The sequence below is a fragment of the Pan troglodytes genome, chromosome 15 (assembly GCF_028858775.2).
Source record: "Pan troglodytes isolate AG18354 chromosome 15, NHGRI_mPanTro3-v2.0_pri, whole genome shotgun sequence".
NCBI classification, from domain to species: Eukaryota; Metazoa; Chordata; class Mammalia; order Primates; family Hominidae; genus Pan; species Pan troglodytes.
The window spans coordinates 98,068,411-98,088,373 of record NC_072413.2 but is presented as its reverse complement, the minus strand read 5'-3'; the positions used below and the strand labels follow the sequence as shown (position 1 = coordinate 98,088,373).

Sequence of the window (19,963 nt, the reverse complement as noted above, 5' to 3'; positions counted from 1 at the left end):
ACCGCACAAGGTAATGGACCTTGTGTCAAAGACATGGAGGTATTGCCCTCACAAGCCCCAACCACTGGGTGTTCTGAAAGCTTGAGATATTTTTGACTGTCACCATAATTGGGGCCAAAGGTTCTGTATATCCTGCAACGTGTGGCACAGTGTGTCACTAAAAGGCAGATCTAGAATTAGTGAATTGGAATTTTAGGAAGGCAGCTTCTAGAAGGTTTCTAGAAAGATATTTATACCATTATACCACTAAGACTCATCAACAAGGGAAAGGGATGCTTTTGGAGGTACCAAGATTTCAAGGTTAGAAAGACTATCTTTTCGGAGTCTCACTCCGTTGCCCAGGCTGGAGTGCAGTGGCGCGATCTCGGCTCACTGCAAGCTCCGCCTCCCGGGTTCACGCCATTCTCCTGCCTCAGCCTCACAAGTAGCTGGGACTACAGGTGCCCGCCACCACGCCCAGCTAATTTTTTTGTATTTTTTAGTAGAGATGGGGTTTCGCCGTGTTAGCCAGGCTGATCTTGATCTCCTGACCTTGTAATCCACCCGCCTTGGCCTCCCAAAGTGCTGGGATTACAGGCGTGAGCCACCATGCCCAGCCAGAAAGACTACCTTTTATCAGGGGTCCTGGGGTAGGGATGTCTCTGTTAGCCATGAGCATCATGAAACTTAATAGGGCATTTCGATTAAAGCAAAAACCCAATCAACAGGCAACACACTAAAAACAGAACCCAGAGTTTCTGTTCTCTCTCTTCCGATCGCTGATTCTTTCCAAGATAGCAGCTAACCTGCCGCTCAACTTAGCTGAAGCTTGACCCACAAAGGCTGCCACAAGATGCTGTTTATATAGAGTTTTTCACAAATGCTATAATCACAGATCTGTTAAATTCACTGCTATAAATGCTCTTGTCAATCTCTAAGAAGAGAGTTGGAGGGAGAGCACCAAACTAACCAAAGTCACTGTGGTTAAGTCGCCCAGCCTATTTTTCCACGTCCCTATTTTAGTCCATGTCACATCAGACTATTTTGCCATTAATTATGTGTATATGACTATTTATGACACAGGTGGACATGATTGTTCCCTCATATTTATGTAGGTATTTACCAGGTACACTCACAAACTATCTTATCTGATTTGCCTAGGTTGAACCATTAGGGAGAGAAATGACCCCAGGTTCTCCAAACCATCTTGATACTCTTTCTAAAGTAAGACTTAGAAGGTTGATGAACCCCAAATCTTAATAGCCACCTTACATATGAATAAGATGAACATATTTTTGCAATACTATTTTTTCAAAGCTTTCCCACATCTATTATTTATTTTAATCTGACAATAACACAGTGAAATAGGCAGGGTGCGGATTACTGTCTCCATATGACATAGGTAAAAAGTGAAATCCAGGAAACAGTGTGCTTAAGGTGTCATACTTTGAACTATGAGGATATGGAGTCAAAATCTGAGCCCAGGTCCTCTGATTCCGAATATTGACCTTTTTGTTCTGACCTCTTAATGATACATGTGTGTAAGGGGTGGGCGGTGAGGAGGTGGTGCGCAGGCTCACGGGTATAATCTGTAATTCCAGCACTGACCTGCTGATCCTGCAGCTTGACTCCAACGACTCTGAAGGTGTTGCTGGCAGTGTTGTGGTAGATGTTGATCCGGCTGAATCCCTGCTGGCCAGGTTTGATTGGTACCCATTTCTTACTGGTGTCATCGTAGACCATCACGGAAGCCCGGGCTTGGCAGATACTCTGTTCACTGCCGAGCAAGAAAAAACTGGTGTCAGCCTCAGCTACAGCGGATGGAAGTTGACTTTGCCCTTTTCTGAAATAGAGGCCAATTGCTACTTGACATAAAGAAACTTTCCAATTGCCAGAACTTCCAACATCTATGGAAGAACTGCCTGGTGAGGTGATGAGCTTACATTCTCTAAGGAGCTTGCAGAGTGGAGAGGAGGTTCTGTGCCAAAACTTTCAACAGCTTGGAAAAGACTCACAACTTTGTTTTCAGGGGAGAAGTTGCTTGAATAAGAAAGGAATTACAATTATAATTTTCCAACTGTTCACAACATTCCACGTGCTGTATTAAACAAGAGAATGTGGCCAGGCACGGTAGCTCACGCCTGTAATCCCAACACTTTGGGAGGCTGAGGCTGGTGGTCCACTTGAGGTCAGGACCAACCTGACCAACATGGTGAGATGCCCCCTGCCTCTAAAAATACAAAAATTAGCCGGGCACGGTGGCACATGCCTGTAATCCTAGCTACTCGGGAGGCTGAGGCACAAGAATTGCTTGAACCCAGGAGATGGAGGTTGCAGTGAGCCAAGATTGCACCACTGCACTCCAGCCTGGACAACAGAGTGAGACTCTGTCTCAAAAAAAAAAAAAAAAAAAAAAAAAAAAAAAAAAAGAGAGAGAGAGAGAGAGAATGCATTATTAAAGCATCTAAGCTTCATGACTTATGAAGCAGCTATTTATTACCTCCATTCTCCATTTTTTTAGATGAGAAAAAAGTGGTTCAGAGACTTGCAAAGATGTATACAAGTTCATACACGTATTCAGTGATTACACTGGGGATTTCCAACCACTTCTGTCTGACTCTAGAGCATATGACATAGATAATATTCTTTGCAACATCCAACAAAATGCTTCATTTATGGTATTATGCTAGGGTAGCATCAGATAAGCTATGTAGGCAATGAAGTATTTAGGTGATCTAAAGAAAAATGCAACATAAATCAAAATAAATAGATGGCTGCACCATACTTTGCAGAAGACATTTACGTAGTAAAGCAACCTCATTTGTTCAAAGTATGACAGAGAAGCAGGGGAGAAGCCCCTGAAAGGATAAAATAGTCATCACTAAAATTAATACACTAAAACTCCTGCCACGGTATTCAGGGGAAGTCTCTCGGAGCCCACTGGCTCTTCATAAACCTAATAATCTTTAACATCTTCTCTAGCATATTAGAATTCCCAAATTTAAAAAAGCAATACTCGTTTCTTTCTTTCTTTTTTTTTTTTTAAAGAGGGAATTGTGATTGTGCTACCGCACTCCAGCCTGGGTGACAGTATAAGACTGTCTCAAGAAAAAAAAGATAGAGTAAACTGTACACAGAACCAGACAGACGTTGGGTCAAATCACAGTTCTATCCCAATGTAAATGAACCATAAATCAAGTGATGGGCTGAATTCTGGCACTTACTGCTTCTGGTACACTCAGTTGCTAACTGTGACAGTCGACAAGTAGGTGTGTGTTCTGGATGCTGTCTCAGGAGCTAGGAGAGATCCTGAGATGCAGCATGGTCTTGGTTAACAAAACATGGGTTTTATTAAATCAGAGGGATCTGAGTTGGTGCCCAGCTCTACCATTTGCTGGAAGGTGACCACAGAGCCCTTGAGATGATTCTGGGGGAGCACTCTGGGAAGGTGCTGTGTGAGGGGCAATGCTTTCTAGAGTCCCTGTGTGGCAGCCATGGAAGCACGCCCTTCAGTTCCCCTGCAGGAGAACCTGCTATGGGAGCAGAGCTGGTGCACAGAGGCCATGCTGCTCCCAGCCGCTGACTGAATGTGACAGGGGCACCAGTGCCAGCCCATTCCTGCCCAACACAGGACTCTTCTGTGGGGGAAGCCTTGGTTTGGGGACACCCTATCAGCCTGGCACAAATGTTCTCAGCACTGTGATGTGGTCTGAGATGCTTCTAGTCCATCCTTCCTGGCCTTTCTCCTTTCGCAGACTTTTGACCTGTGTCAGAACCTGGCACAGAGCAGGTGCCTAATAAATGCTCACTAAATAATCTCAGAGCTGAAAAGAACTATAGACACTAATCCACTTTTGTGTCCAATGAAGCTGCCCTCACAAGTCCACACTGAGCTTTGGGTGATGGGAAACTTAACTTACTACTCTCCAAAGCAACCTGTTGGTTGTAAATGGTTTTAATTTAGACAACCCCTCCTTGTTCTGAGTGACATGCCACTCGCTTCTCTCCAGAGTCACACAGGGTGCTCTGCAGAGCCTGTGACAACCCACCGGATAGCTGAAGGAAGAGCGCTTCCTTCCATCAGCCACATGACAAAGCTACCAGTCCCCTCGCCATCCCAGTAACTAATCAGTCTGGGTCCTAAAACTGGGCACAATATTCCAGGCTTAGTCTGACCAGTAGATGCTAGTGAGTCAAAAAACATTAATGAAAGAGAGATGGGTAGAACAGTACCTGCCCTCAGCGAGCTCCCAGCTAGTAAGGCAGTCAGATGAGTAATTATAAACCTTATCCAGCCTGGAGGGATGCGGGGGAGGGGGGGACAGGGGAGGCTTTCTTCTTTTAAATTTTTATTTATTTATTTTTTTGAGACAGAGTCTCACTCTGTTGCCCAGGCTGGAGCTCAGTGGCGCGATCTTGGCTCACTGCAACCTCCGCCTCCCAGGTTCAGGCGATTCTTGTGCTTCAGCCTCCCATGAAGCTGGGACTACAGGCACGTACCACCACGCCTGGCTAATCTTTTAAATTCTAGCAGAGACAGGGTTTTAAATTTTAGTAGAGACAGGGTTTTACCATGTTGCCCAGGCTGGTCTTGAACTCCCAGCCTCAAGCAATCTGCCCGCCTTGGACTCCCAAAGTGCTGGGATTACAGGCGTGAGCCACTGCGCCAGGCCTGGGGAGGCTTTCTGAAGCAAACGCTGTGTGGGTTTTAAGATGAAGACTTTCAACCCCTAGATGAATTCAGGAAGGGGATGTGGGGTTCTAGGAGGAAGAGACAGGCAGCTGAGCAGAGGCAGGGAGGCAAGAACTGCACGGCACGTAGAGAACCGCTAGCACTAGGTGGGGGTGAAGCATACCTGGGGTATCACACACACCTTTTAGGGGAGTTACAGAGATGGCATAAATAAAGCACTGTGCTTGCCACTAGATGCCTGAAGACCAATAACCATTTTTCTTCTTGTAATTATAGCTACAGGTTCCTTTTTTTTTTTTTTTTTTTTTTTTTTTGCTGTTGTTAATACTTTAGGTTCAAATTAAACTTGTGGTTAAGCAAAACCCCTGGTTTCCCCCCACCCTTTGAATAGTATTGGTTTGTCTCTTATTTTATTGCTACTAACAAAACCTAAATGCAAGAAAATACACACATTTATTCTACTTAAGATTTGTTTTGCTAATTTGGGCTTATTGTACCTTTGAAATTTTTTGTTTTAATAAAATCTCGATTGCTATCTAACCTCGACATTGCCTCTGAGCAATATATATTGACTTGCCTTCTCAACATCTTCACCTGGATAAATACTCAAACTCTGTATCATACACACCCTCCCTAGGCATCATAAATTTAATTTGTCCAAATCATCTATCCCTTGAGGAAATCTAATTTTTTATTATTATTATTGTTATTGTAGAGACAGGGTTTCGCTATGTTGCCCAGACTGATCTCAAACTCCTGGGCTCAAGTGATCCTCCCATCTTGGTCTCTTTGGTCTCTCGAAGTGCTGGGATTACTGGCATGAGCCACCGTGCCTAGCTATAAGGAAATTTGATAGGCAAATATTTTCTTAAATTATTTATTGAATAAATGAATGAACTTTTAAAAAAACATATACATATGAAATTTCATTTACTAAATGGTTCCCATGAGGTCTTCAAGTCTCACAGGCTTCTTTTATATGATCAAAACAATCTGTTGATTAGTTGGGGAGTGAAATCAGTCAAAACACACTGGTTTGTTCTGCATGGTGTTAAGTTACCAGGTTGGTGGACTTCTTTCCCCCCTGGGATCTAACAGGCATCTCTGAGCTGTAGGTATAACTAGAATTTCTCTCTTGGAGGAAGGCTCTTTTCAAACAAGCAGTCCAATTCCCCTGTCATTTTGGGCCTTCGTACATGTATTTGTGGGGCCCATATAATTTGCACCTGTAATTTCCCTCCGTGTGTCATGCGAGACCTAAACTCTTAAAGCTTCAGACTGCACTTCTATCACTTATAGGAGAAAGACCATGTGACTCTAGGCCTCAGTTTCCTCATCTGTACAAGGTGAGTCTGACCTCAAGAGCTCCCTCAGACAAGCGCTGAGTACTCGCTGAGCTCTGTCCATGAGCCCAGCATGGGGCAGAGCACAGCAGGGAAGATGGGAAAAGCCACAATCTTTGTCCTGTCGCTGGTTCAGCAGTTAATTTTTTTAGATCATACACCAAGCCTGTCCAAGCTGTGGGCCGCATGTGGCCCAGGACAGCTTTGAATGCAGCCCAAATTTGTAAACTTTCTTAAAATATTATGAGATTTTTTTAAAAGCTCATCAGCTATTATTAATGTTAGTGTATTTTATGTGTGGCCCAAGACAATTCTTCCAATGTGGCCCAGGGAAGCCAAAAGATCAGACACCCCTGCTGTATATCATAGACCATTTTTGAATGTCTGTTGAAATCTCTCACTGAAGAGAAAAAAAAAAAAAAAGCAAAACACATCCCAAATTTTCTGCATGTAATTCTGAAACCTAATCATAGACCTTCCAGGACCTGATGTAGGAAATCAGTAATGCATTTCAAGATAAAACTATTACATAGGCAGCTGGGTGTGATGGAACATGCCTGTAGTCCCAGCTACTCAGGAGGATGCAGAAAAAATCTTGCAGCACGGCCCTCCGTGATGACAGCCCGAAGTCAATCTCGGGCTGTTACTCTCTAATCCTTCTGGAAAAGTTCAGGCTCTGTGCCCCTGGACTCTTGCTCCCCCACTCCCTGTGTGGCTGGGAACAAGGTTTCTGAAATTCTCATGGGCTTACACAGACACGCCATCCTAGCCCTGTTATTTCCTTGAAGGACAGAGTGTAAATTCATAAAGTAAGGGAAAAAGGAAGGTCCACAGGGTGGAACGAGGCTAACCACAAGAGGTTTTTTGGGAAATGTGAGTGCAGGGTTGAACTTGGAAAAAGCACAGGATGTAGACCTGTCCAGAGAGAGGCTGGCTCCTGCAGCCCCATGCTGGCCTCTCCCTCTGCCAGAGCGCTTTTCAGTTTGTCCTGCCTCTCCGAATCTGCTGAGGTGTCTGCACCACCAGCCTGTGAGCTCCTTGAAGGCAGGAACTGTTTTGTTTTCCCCTTGGTAAAGCCAGTCCCTGTATGCTGTAGACATGAATAATTGTTAAACAAATGACCCTGACTGTGGGAAAAACAGTGCATTTATGATTGTGTGCCCGTGGGAACATTCTACTCACAATCCTCTCCATTTATTCTCAGAAAAAGTGTAACTGCCAAGCAAAAGCATCTGTCACAGATTACCATCAGCCTTCTCTCTCATAACAGCCTGGGATGGGCGAGTCAGGAAACCACAGCTCTGCGGGTGGGCTCCTGTGCAAAGCGAGGCTCAGCCCTGTCTGCTGCCTCTAAAGGTGCATCTCAGCTCTGCCTGGGCCCAGGCCTGCGGAGAAAGACCCGCTCCTCCAGAGGGAGGCCTCTGGGAAGGTGTATACAGGCTGCCCTCTTCTGCTCCTCTGGAGTGTCAGCCTAGGAGCCACACTCCTCCTTTCTGGAAAGCAGGCGGCCAAGGCCTCACTCTCTCTCCCTGGGACTGGCATGGTGGTCCTGCTCAGCCTTAATGCTCAGACTTGGGAGCTCCTTTTGGACAGAACAACTCTTCATACTCTGTCTTGAGGGCCAATTTTGTCTTCCCAGTAGGACTGTGAACCAACATTTGCCCATAACAGAAGGGTTTCCTAGGAGGTAGGCATTCGGCACTAAAACTGGGATGATCCCGGGCAAACCAGGGTGAGTGAGCTGCCCTGGTGGGAACTCCTTTATCTTTCACCACATAACCATCGCAAGGGTGGGCACCTAACAAGCACCCCGCCAGCTGATACGACTGGACTTCACTCCCTACTTCCTGCTGTTCCCCACCCAGCTCGTCTTGTCACTTGCTCTCTCCATTTCCTTACCCTGCCCCACCCCCACCCTGCCGTCACTCTCCAAGCCCCCATTGGAACCTGGCCCCTGGCCCTGAGAATACACTTAAATAAGCCCAGACAAGGTTACTGCCTTTCCACTTCCAGCTCCAATGTATGCTTTCCGGCTCTCGAGTCACTGGGCCCATTAGTGAGCCAGGCACTGCTATGTCCTCACTTCTGAAAACCTCTCCTCCTTAATCCCCAGTCTTCAAATTCTCCTGGCATTCCATTTCGCTCTCTGTGATTCCTGTTCAGCCTCCTTCACAGGTTTCCTTTCTACTTATCTTTTATGTCAAGTGTTTTTAATCCCGGGTCCAGGGAAAGGCTTGAAGAGTCTGAGAAACCTCCAAAATTATCTGCAAAAGTGTGCGTGCATGCTGCTTCTAGAAATGCATTTACCATGTTCTTAAATGGGTTTGCTCTCCAAAACAGATTTTAAAACCAACGTGAACTATGTGGAATTTCTTCTCATTTTACTCTATGCTCATGATCCTCAAAATTGTATGCACGGCCGGATGCGGTGGCTCACGCCTGTAATCCCAGCACTTTGGGAGGCTGAGGCGGGCGGATCACGAGGTCAGGAGATCGAGACCATCCTGGCTAACCGGTGAAACCCCATCTCTACTAAAAATACAAAAAAAAAATTAGCCGGGCATGGTGGCGGGTGCCTGTAGTCCCAGCTACTCCGGAGGCTGAGGCAGGAGAATAGCGTGAACCCGGGAGGTAGAGCTTGCAGTGAGCCGAGATTGCGCCATTGCACTCTAGCCTGGGCGACAGAGCCAGACTCCATCTCAAAAAAACAAAAACAAACAAAAAAACTGTATGCACTGTAAGAGTCAGGTGAGTGTTTATTAAAACACAAATCCCTAGGCCCCCATTTAGGAGATTCTGATGTGGTAAGTCTCAGGCGGGACGGGGTCTCTACTGTAACACACGTTTGCTGGTTCTAGGCAAATGGTCCATGAAGGAAACTTTGAGGACCATTCGCTTTCACGTCTCCTCATGGGCTCTGTCATCCATGCCAGGGTTTACACGAGCACCAATACACTGATAGATCCCATGTCGATGGCTCTCCAGTCCTGTCCTTTCTTCTAAAATGTGGAGCCGTATTTCTAACTGTTGGACATAACTTAGAGACCTCACAATTTAACATGCTTAAGAGAGAAAGTATTCTTTTCACCGTTTCCCATTTCAAGGAATGGAAGCAACAACTACCCAGTCCCCGGAGTCTGAAACCTGAAGGCCATTTCAGACGCTTTTTTGTGCTTCACCCTCCATGGCCCAATGGCCATCTGTTCTATTTCTTAAACATCTTTTGGATGTGGCCCTTTCTCTCCCTCCTTGCTGCCAGTCCCAGCCCTTGTTATTTATTTTAGACCACAGCCTCCTAGCTGTTCCCCCGCCTCTGGTTGAAGTCTCACACCCCCAACCCTTCAATTGCAATGTCACCAGAGAGACCTTCCTCAAAGGCAAACTGACTGAGCCTCTTCCCTCATTGGGAGCTCTGCCACTTACCAGCTATATGACCTCATACAAAACTTCTGTGTTCCCCAGTTTATCTATCTATAGCTTATCCTCCTTTATCTACCCATATCTTTCCTCTTTCCTCATCTTCTTTATAGGGTTGTCTGGAGAATTAAGACTTAACATGTGTAAGCACTTGGAGCAGCACCTGACCCCATGTGGCATGAGGAAGGGAGTCATCGTTATTATGCAATATAATCCCAGCTCTGGGGCAGGCACTCAGGGGCCTTCACGTTGTAGCCCTTGCCAAAGTGTCCACAGCCGACCCAACCCTTGGCTTAGTCTTGTGGAAATGCACACAGGCCCCTAACACCCCCACTCTGCACTCTGTGGCCTCTGCTGTGGCTCAGGCCACTTCCTCTGCCTGGGATACTTTTCTCAGCCGAGCCGAGCTGACCCAAGCCGACCCACTAATTCGTACTCATCCACAAAGACTTGGAATATCTGTTACCTCTTTTAGAAAATCTTCCCTGAAGCCCCAGGCTGAGTTAGATGGTCCTTCTCTGAGCCTTATTATCCCTATTATCATGGTCCTGTGCCTACCATCACAGCACTTACTGCAGCAATGTCTATGCTAGGTCCCTCTGCACACCACTGAACGCCTCCAGGGCAGGGGCCATTTCTTTTAGGCAGACTTCTCCCTATGTAGAGTGAGGACTTAGGCCACAGTTCTCTTCCTATCTGTTGCCCTCTAGAGGTCCAAGACCACAGTGTAGATTACTCTGCTGGTCCCAGGGAACTTCCCTTCTTGCTCTGCTGGACCTGAGGCTGCCCACAAACGGCCCAGCACATTTCAGCGAGGAAGGACCCGTCTGATCACATAGCCCAACCAGCAGCCTGGTGGTAAAGCCAGGAATGGCAGCGAAAGCATCCCCATGACATTGGGCCAATTAAGATGACTTTTCTGCTACTCCTCAAGTAATTAGGAAGAGATATTTCTCCTGCCCAAGATGATTTCTTTTTCCTACATCCAGAGGTTTGAATCTTACCTTTTCTCAAAGCTCACATTGTCACTGCTTTCAAAACACACCTATCCACCCATTCCCATTCATTTAATAACTACTAACAGGCATATGGCTCAGCTCTGAAGGAGATTACAATCTATCAAGAAAAACAGATCATTGCAAAATGGGTGTATGAGAATGGGAAGGGAGAACATCAGGCTTTGTAGGAGGAGTTCTTGTCTGTAAACCGGAGCTGATAAAAATAGCATGGTCTACTTCTATGGTGATTAACAGGCAAGACATGAGGGTGACCAGTACCATGCTGGGTACATTCCTTACGCTCAGTAGGTATATGTCTCTGCCCTCCAAACCCCACCCCAAGGTGCCACGTGCCTCTGATTACTTTCAAGCCGTCAGGACAGCCACTTCAAACTATCTTCTTCCTGAGACTGTGGGCTTCTGGAGAACAGGCCCATGTCTGAGTTCAGATACCCTTCCTCAGTGAGCCATCGTCCTCAGTGTAGCCTGGTGCCTCTGGCCCGGGCTCTGCAGCTGCCAAGTGCGTTAATAAGGGGTGAGTAGTGAAGGGTCGGGGGCTAGAGAGAAGTGGCCATAAATAAATGTTCCCAAAGCTAGGCAGAAACACAGCCAGACTGAGGCAGTTTGTAAAGTCCTGACTTGTTTACCTTCAACATACAAGCAACAAAAGTGAATCTTAAAAGCTGGGCTGAGAACCATCAGTAAGGAGCCTCCTGGATGGGAGCGGAGCAGCCCACACTGAGGTGCTTACACAGACCTGTCTGGGCACTCCAGTGCAGAGCAGAGCTGGGGTCTACCCACAGAGCCCCAAGACAAGGCCCGGCACACAGGAGGAGACAGGGGCTTTCTCCTTTGCCAAATTCCAGTCTCTCTCTGAAGCACATCACTTGGTAGTTCAGTAGAGCCCCTGCAGCCATGCAGCTTGGCTCTGGTAACATAGGTGACATCTTCACCTGACTTCACACAATGCTCAAACCACCATCACGAGGTCATTATCACATTTATTCCCACTTCTCATTGTGTGGCTCCCCCAAGTCACACAGGCAGTCAAGTCAGAGACACTGCTGGACAGGACCCTGCCTCCTGCCATCCGGAGGCCTCTCCTTCCAGCTCTCGGAGAACTCTCTCACACTATGAACTCCCCTCTGCCCACAGGCAGCCCCACCCTGTCTCCCCTCGGCCTGCCCCAGCCTCGCCATTCTGCTTTTGCCACAGACTTCTTGCCCTCCTTCTTGCCCTCCTCGCCTCCTGTGTGAAACTTCTCCCTTGGCTGCCATGACACCGCATGGCTTGGCTCTTCTCTGGACTGCCCCTTTTCTGACCACTGTCTTTCCCAAGGTGGAGAGGGGCAGACAGAGAGAGAGTACTTTAGAGAAAGTCTGGCTGGCTGGTGCCCACCAGGAAGCAGTGCTGTGCTGGGAAGCAAGGCTGGGCACAGAGAGTTAAGGCCAGCCCTCACCATGGAGTCAGCGCGGGGAAGTGAGAACACTGTGGACAACAGCTCCAGCTCTGCCCCAGGTCTGGCTCTATTGTTTGCCAGCAACAAGACTTCAGGGAGGTAAGTTTACAGCTCTGTAAAACAAGGAGAATCGTCTTTTTGCATTTTCTTTTACCTTTGCTGGAGATCAAATAAGGCTGATGAAATAAACAGGAGAGCAGTTTACTAAACATGATTAGCACCCAGCAGATACTATCTTGAAAAAGGACAATGTTGGCTGGAATGAACAGCAAATCCATATGAGGCAAGACTTAGGGTAGAATCCGCATGAAACTGCCTTCCGTGTCCACATGGAGAGCTGTCATTATCACCTACTACTCTTTTAACTTCTAACGAGAAAAACAAGGTGGCAGGTTCCTCACTGTGGCCTGGAGAATTGCCTCAGGCCTCACCAAGTGGGAGCAGGCTGTCGGGTCCTGTCTTTGTGGAATGGCCCAGATCAACTGTGGAGGTCACTGAGGGCCCACTCCTGAGCCCTGGCTGTTGGGAAATCAGTTTCCGGGCCCTGATTTGCTCCTGTGCTTTCCTCTAGCCTCTACTCACACTGCTCCCCTACCCCCCGCCCCCACCGCCCCCGGGGGTGACTCCCTGAACCCACTGAAGAGAATGCTAATGCACACCCTCGGGCCCCTGCCGCTCCCCTCAGCTGCTTAGCTTCTCTGCAGAACACTTACCATACTTGCCACTGAACTGAGGGGCAAGTGCCTCCATGAGGCAGGTTGTTTGGTTTGGTTTTTAAAGTAGTGTTCATCTCGGTAGCTCTAGTAACTGGGCCCTAGTGGTTTCTCAACAAATATCTTTGAATAACTGCTGGCTTTTATGTTTGCTGAGTTTTGCCAGGTATTGTATTTCTCAGCCTCCACGGATTTTTGTGGTGGGGGTGGCATGACTTACTTGAGATCTGGCCACCTCTGCTTTCTCTTTCTTTCTTCCTGCATTTATTTGAAAAATAAAACAAGGGCCGGGCACAGTGGCTCACACCTGTAATCCCAGCACTTTGGGAGGCCAAGGTGGGAGGACAGCTTGAGCCCAGGAGTTCGAGACCAGCCTGGGCAACACAGATCCTGTCTCTACACAAAATAGAAAAGTGTTAGCCACGCATGGTGGTGGGTGCCTGTAGCCCCAGCTGCTCAGAAGCCTGAGGTGGAAGGATCCCTTGAGCTGAGGAGGTTAAGGTTGCAGTGAACCGTGTTTGCACCACTGCACTCTATCCTGGGTGACAGAGCAAGACCCCATCTCCCCCCCCCCCAAAAAAAAAAGAAAAAGGAAAAAGTGCTGTACGTGCAAAGTGTCACAAGAGGAGGGCATTTAGTTCTGCCCAGGGGACCCAAGGGATGCTGTCATGAAGGGGAAGCAAGACTTTTCAAGAGGAAACAAAGAACCATTTCAAGCAGAGGGAAGAGTGTCAGCAAAGGCAGAGTGGTGGGTGGGGGGACCTCAGTCATCACCCTGGGGCCTCATCACTTCTCAACACCTACCCAGGGGAATGAGGAAGCACACCCACGTTGCCATGTCCCAATTCAGTGACCGAGAAACAGAGACGCTTGAAATCACAGCCGCATCAGAACTGAAAAACATTCTGCAGTGATTTTCTTAGGAAACACGCCTGGAGAAGGAAGTAACCTGCCCAACGCCCATGGCTGATCCGCGGCAGAGCCTGGACTAGACAGCAACCTGACGCTCCGCCGTGCAGTAAGGCTCTTCTGCTCCACCTGGCGACGCAGCAAAACCCAGCTCCAACTTTTACTTCCTGCTTTGAAGCTGTTTTTCACTCCAACTTTTTAATCTGAAAAATTTCAAACCTACAGGAACATGTAAGGGACACTCTTTTACCTTTCACTAAACCTGCCCATGGTTAACGTTTGCCACATGTGAGTTATCTCTGTCTTTCCCCTGAGCCATTTGAAAGTCAGCTGCAGATACCATGATACTTCAATCCTAGGGACCTGAGCATACATTTCTTTAATATAAGGATATTCTAATATATAACTTAAATACCATTGTTACAACAAAGAAAATCAACACTTTACTAAAAATCTAATACAGAGTCCATACTAAAACTTACCCATGTAATCCCAGCACTTTGGGAGGCCAAAGCAGGTGGATCACCTGAGGTCAGGAGTTCGAGATCAGCCTGGCCAACATAGTGAAACCCCATCTCTACTAAAAATACAAAAATTAGCCAGGTGTAGTGGCGCATGCCTGTAGTCCCAGCTACTCGGGAGGCTGAGGCAGGAGAACTGCTTGAACCCAGGAGGCACAGGGAGGTGCAGGATGCACTGAGCGGAGATAGCTCCAATGCACTCCAGCCTGAGCGACAGAGGGAGACTCCGATGCAACAACAACAAAAAAGTTACCCAATTTTTACAAAATGTTTCTGATTTTTTGGGATGTAGGATCTGCTCATGGATTACATTTGATCGAGCCGTCTGCTTACTCCCTTTCAAGCTAAGCTAGGATGTGAAACTATTTAAAAATTTTTCATTGATAAAGATGTTGTGTGTGTGAAGAATTCAGGCCAACTGAATGTAGACTGTAGGTTGGTTAAGAGGTGACTGCCAGATCTCCAATGGAAAGCTATATTTTCCCCTTAGTAATTATTAAATCATTTATAGGGTGCCATTTTTTTTTCTTAATGGGCACAGGTGTGAAACAGGTTTCATGCTATGAAGTAGACTTAAAATGTTTATTGTGAAGTATTTCAGGCCTGTGAGAAGTAGGTTCCCACGATCCCACCACACAGTCTAGGAAATCTGACAGCAAGTCATAAAGGTGTTTAGTTCAAGTGACGCCTGCATCCTCCTCCCAGACCCAGAGCCCCTCCTCTCTACCAGGGGGAACCGCCACCTTGCAGGTGGTATTTTCAATTCCATGCTTGCTGTCTGTAGTGCAGCCATACAACTGACTATTTTACACACATACTTCTCAAACTTTTTTGGTCAAGAGAACCCCTTTACACTCAATTATTGAGGATGCCAAAAAGCTTCTGTTTTATGTAGGTTAAGTCTATCCATATTCACCTTATTTGAAATTAAAACTAATAATTTTTTAAAACAAGAATATACAAGCAGACATTTCATTAGCTGCCACAGTGATGATGTCAAAACATCACATAGCTCTGGAAAATTCCACCATGAATTCATGAGACAAGAGCTGAAATGGCAAATGATGTCTTAGTAATATTATAAATATAGTTCTGATCTACAGACTCCTAGGAGGGTCAATCTCTGGAGTACATTTTGAGAACTGCTGCATTACAGCAATGAAAGACAATGAATTAGCTCTCTGCATATTAACATGGGAAACCCAAATGGTGACTGAGCCCCATTTTTGAGAGTGTTAGAATTAAAGAAAGGCTTTGGGTAAATAAAGTCTACATTCAGTGTTAAACCCTGACACCTTCTTTTCTATCCAAATTGGTTGCCCACGTCATGGGCAATCAAGATGTTTGCCTTTTCTCCTTGGATGTCACCCTCTCAGATGCCTGGACAGCTGGTCTCCATTACTCTGTGAAGTCTGGTGCAATCTGGAAAAACACTCCAACCAACTGCTGGGGGAGTCTGACATTCCTAGACTGACCCTGTCTCATATGCATCTCCCATACTCTTTCAAGGCCACCGGCGTAGCCCTTTCTTTGGGGAGCCATCTGACAGCCACGTGGACATTAAGGCTACTCAAACCTCAAAAACATTTATATATTTTGCTCTGTGTCTTCATCTCAAAATTTGTGTCCCCAGAGTCTGTGACTCTGATCACTTGTGAAGTGGAACAGGTTTTAGCACAGCCTTGGGACAACTGTAGAGGCCTGGCTTGGGCCAAGGATTGGGACAGTATGTTCAGCTCCAAGGATGAATCAACAGCCTGGGAATGAAGACCCCGGCTCTGCCCTTACAAACACCCCTGAAGACACAAGTAGCCACTTGGACTCTGTGCTATTTACTAGGCACAGGGACAAACATGAATGCATAACACAAGCGTCCTGCTCTGAAAGAGCTCTAGGCTGGTAGGAGATATCCTGAGCCGACAGAGCATTGACAAGAGATACGCACGCAGGCACGGGGTGCTACAGAACAGACGAGGTCTCTTTTGTCTCTTGTGGTATTAACAGCACAGAATGATGGAGACTGCAAAATAGAGATCAGGAGGGCCTCGATTCTAGCCTTGACTCTGCAAATTGGGACAAGTTTAGCTTTGAGAAGTTAAAGCTGAGAGGGCAGATTTTGATCCTCTCAGAGATCAAAAGCTCCGTCAAGTGACAACAATGTGACCTGGAATACGATACTTTGTAGGCCCTTGTTTTCTTTTCTTTTTGAGGTAGGGTCTTGCTCTGTCGCCAGGGTGGAGTGCAGTAGTGTGATCACAGCTCACTGCAGGCTTGAACTGCTGGGCTCAAGCAATCCTCCCACCTCAGCCTCCTGAGAAGTTGGGACTATAGGCTTCAGGCATGCACTATCACATCTGGCTAATTTTCATTTTTTTCTTTTCTTTTCTTTCTTTCTTTTTTTTTTTTAAGAGAGGAGGTCTTACTATGATGCCTAGGCTGGTCTTGAACTCCTCAGCTCAGGTGATCTACCTGCGTTGGCCTCTCAAAGTGTTGGGATTACAGGAGTGAGCCACCATACCCGGCCAACCCTTGTTTTCTTATCTGTAAAGTGGCAATAGTGATACAAAACCTCAAAGGATGAGAATTAAATAGTATGTATATCATGTAACTAGCATAATGGTTGGTGTATAACACTCAGAAAAGCTGAGCTGCTGTTATTTTCCTCCTCTGTGGGTTCAGTTACCAAAGTGAAGCCATTGGACTACACTAGTTCTCATCCATTTTCTGCCCCAGCCCACCTGAGTATCGTAACATTCTCATGAGAATAACCTAGAATCTCCAGAGGAATGTTTCTCAACTAGAGGCACATGGGATTCTTTGAGACAGAGGAAGGCAGAGAAGCTTCAGAAGCTCTCCAAATGATTTGGCTACAGGTCTCTAGGGAAGTGCAGGTTCCCATGGAGAGTGAACGGACTACGTGATCTCTGAGGGCTTGTTCAATTGCCTCTGGGACTCTCTGACTTGCCTGTGAGGACTGGAAATACCTGTGAGAAAGGAAACACCAGGTGTTCCTGGAGACTCCTCCAAACCCTCACACAAAGGCGTACAATTAGGTGCGAAGGATTGTAAGCTGAACCCTGGCTGTGTGAGACTTCTTATATCTTTACAGCTTCAAGATGTGCAGCACAGTGGAATAAACAGTAATAACTGTGCCCAGGCAGCCACAGCTCCTTCACTACCTGACAGCAAGTGAAATGTCTGTTTTTCTGGTCTCTTCTCTAACATGCCACACCAGGAAGCTCCACTGAGTAGCAACTTTGGTAGCACAGGAATCTTCAGGACCATATATCAAAGTAGTTAATTAAATCCAGCAGTTCAATAAATGTGTATTGCCAGGCAATGTTTTAGGCACTGGGGATACACCAGTGAACAAAATAGGCGAAAATCCCTGCCTTCTGGGAGTTTACATTCTTGAGGGGTAAAGACAGTATACAGTAAAACAAGTAAGTTCTATAATATGTTAGAAGATAGTACGTGCTTCGGAAAAACCCATAGCCTACCAAAGACAACAGAGAGACCAGGGAAGGAAACGAAATTAACTGGCTGGCCCCAAAAGTGGCAGACATATCACTCATCCATATCACGTTTCCTGCTGCTGCACTGCGACCTCAGCTAGTTCCTGCTCAGGTCAGCCTTGTTCAACCCACATTTCCTGGGAACCTGTGCTGCTAGGCCCACACCTCTACAGATTCTTCCAGCTAGCACCCCAGCTGCCCCAGCGTGGTGAAAGGAATCACCACCCACCTAAGCCATGTCTGACTCATGTTTCCCCCACGCCCATGTGTGATCCACCAGATAGTCCTGGAGGCTACAGCACCACGGCACTTCCTGAATCTGGTGACTTCTCACCGCCTACCCTGACTGCTCCACTGCTGGCCCAAACCACCCTCACCTCTTACCTGGATGACTGCGGTAGCCTCCCAAGAGGTCATCCTGCCTCCATTCTTGCCACACTGCCAGCCATTATCCACACAGGGCCCAGAGTGATTTTCTTAAGCTTCTATGAGATGTCTTTCCCTTTGCTTCAAACCCTCCCTCCAAAGGCTTCCCCTAACTAAATTCTGACATACGCGCTAAATTCAGCACAGCTCGCAGGCTTTGCCATTGGGCCTGATAAAGCCTTCTGTGCCCTTATTTGCCTTCACTCTTCTTTCTTCATGTTGCTCCAGCCTCTGTATTTTTCTTGACCCTTGAACCCACCAAACCGTTCCTATTTCAGGGCCTCGTCCCCAGCTGAGGATACTTGCTGCCCTTTCCACCCCAAAATCTTCAGATTTTAGCATGGCTGCCTCATGTCCCCACAGAGGGCACTGGCTAAGGCGTGGCCCAGTCATTCTCTACCACACTGCTCTATTGTTTTCACATCTCTTGTTGATGGTTTCTTGACTATATTCTGCCTCCCTACTCTGCCCTCAGTTTGAGGACAAGACTGCCTGTCTTGTTTACCACTGTGTCCCTAGCACCCAGAGCAGCCGCTGGGTGACTGGTTGCCTGTGATGCCTGCCAGTGCCTTCTAAAAAATCATCCCTATTCTTTAAAGTTCACCTGAGATCCCACTTTCTCTTTGAGGTCTTCCCTGACAGTCCCCAACTTCTCAACTCTTACTGCCCCTCCTGTCTATGCTTATTACTCTCTGTGCTGCAGGGTCCTCACAGCCAGTCGCCTCCTCATTTCTGTGAGTGCTGTCTTCTTCACTCCCTATCAGTCCCTGAGGACAGAGGCAGCTCTAATTCAGGCGTAAGAGCAAAAGGGCAAAGCATCTGTGGTCAGGAGGCACAGGTTCAAGTCCTGGGTCTATCACTCACTGGCTATGTCTCTTGTCAAGTTACTCTCTCCTTCTGTGAAACAGAAACAATAAAAACAATGCTAGCTGGGTGTGGTGGCCCACACCTGTAGTCCCGCTGAGGCAGGAGGCTTGCTCGAGCCCGGGAGTTTGAGGACAGCCTGGGCAATAAAGCAAGACCTCATCTCTAAAAAATACAAAAACAAAAACGCCCCACAACACTACCTTCAGGATTATTGCGATAATTAAATAACGTCAGTGAAAGCATTCTGTATGTTGTCACGCACTCAAGAGAATTCCCAGCTCCTAATCCAGTCAGGGCTTGGAAACTGTTTCTTGATTGGTGGGTAGCCAGAGCTAGAGCTGGTAAGATATATTTTCACATTTAAAAGGTCCTTTGTATCCCCACCACAGGCGCCACGGTATCCCCGTGTGTCAGTCAGCATGAGGAAAAACGAAAAGTTCACAGCTCCTATGGCTGCTGACCTTGCAGCTCCACGAACGCTGCTTCCACCAGGACTGTCACTATGGTGCCAGGCCGGGGACCTGTGGCAGAGTGCAAGCAGCCTTGTACGGGGGAGGGACGCACCAGAAAACCTGGGCTTTTGCTTTGGTTCAGCCACTACTCCGCTCCCCGTACACAAATTCTGCTCCACACTGGGCCTCAATTTCCTGATCTGTGCACTCAAGAGCTGGACTAGATTAGTGTAATCTTCAGACTTGAAAGTCATCACCACCACCAACAATGACTGTTTTTTCTCAATGAATTATCAAGGAATACATAGAAAACATAAAAGCAGAGTTATTTTGGCTGAAGTGGAGAATAAGATGCCCAAAACATCTTATCTACTGTAGATCACCTCCAAGGTCTTTTCAAGATGGAAATTTCTAGGATTTCTATGATTTTAAAATTGAAAAAGAAATTGCTGTGCCTCCTCATTTACTTTTGATATAATTTTCTGCAATTAGTAATTGACACGGTAGAATAAGCTGCTAGAAGTTTTCACAATGTAATTTACAACTGAAAATGACTTTGGAAGTTGATATGCCTTTGAAATGAAAAGCATTCTGTTTTCTAAAGCTCCACTCACGAGTCCTCTAAAGTTAAAGGAAAGTTACTAAAATGACAGGATCAGAAATAAAGCCAA

At 46.7% G+C, this 19,963-nt stretch overlaps 1 protein-coding gene across 10 annotated transcripts in view; it reads right to left on the bottom strand.

The window, feature by feature from the left end:
* Positions 1-19,963, bottom strand: part of EVL (Enah/Vasp-like) — a 172,355-nt gene that overhangs the window by 57,897 nt on the left and 94,495 nt on the right. For 8 of the 10 annotated variants that reach the window (XR_010151267.1, XR_010151268.1, XM_003314521.7 and 5 more), the window contains exon 2: positions 1,588-1,756. Coding sequence is in view for 8 of the 10 variants with exons in the window: in XM_003314521.7 (XP_003314569.1) it covers positions 1,588-1,756 (169 nt within the window). In the remaining 2 variants the exon portion in view is untranslated. Of the gene's footprint in view, positions 1-1,587; positions 1,757-17,931; positions 18,898-19,963 lie in introns of those variants that run through there. The other 2 variants (XM_063793867.1, XM_063793870.1) reach the window with 2 other exon arrangements.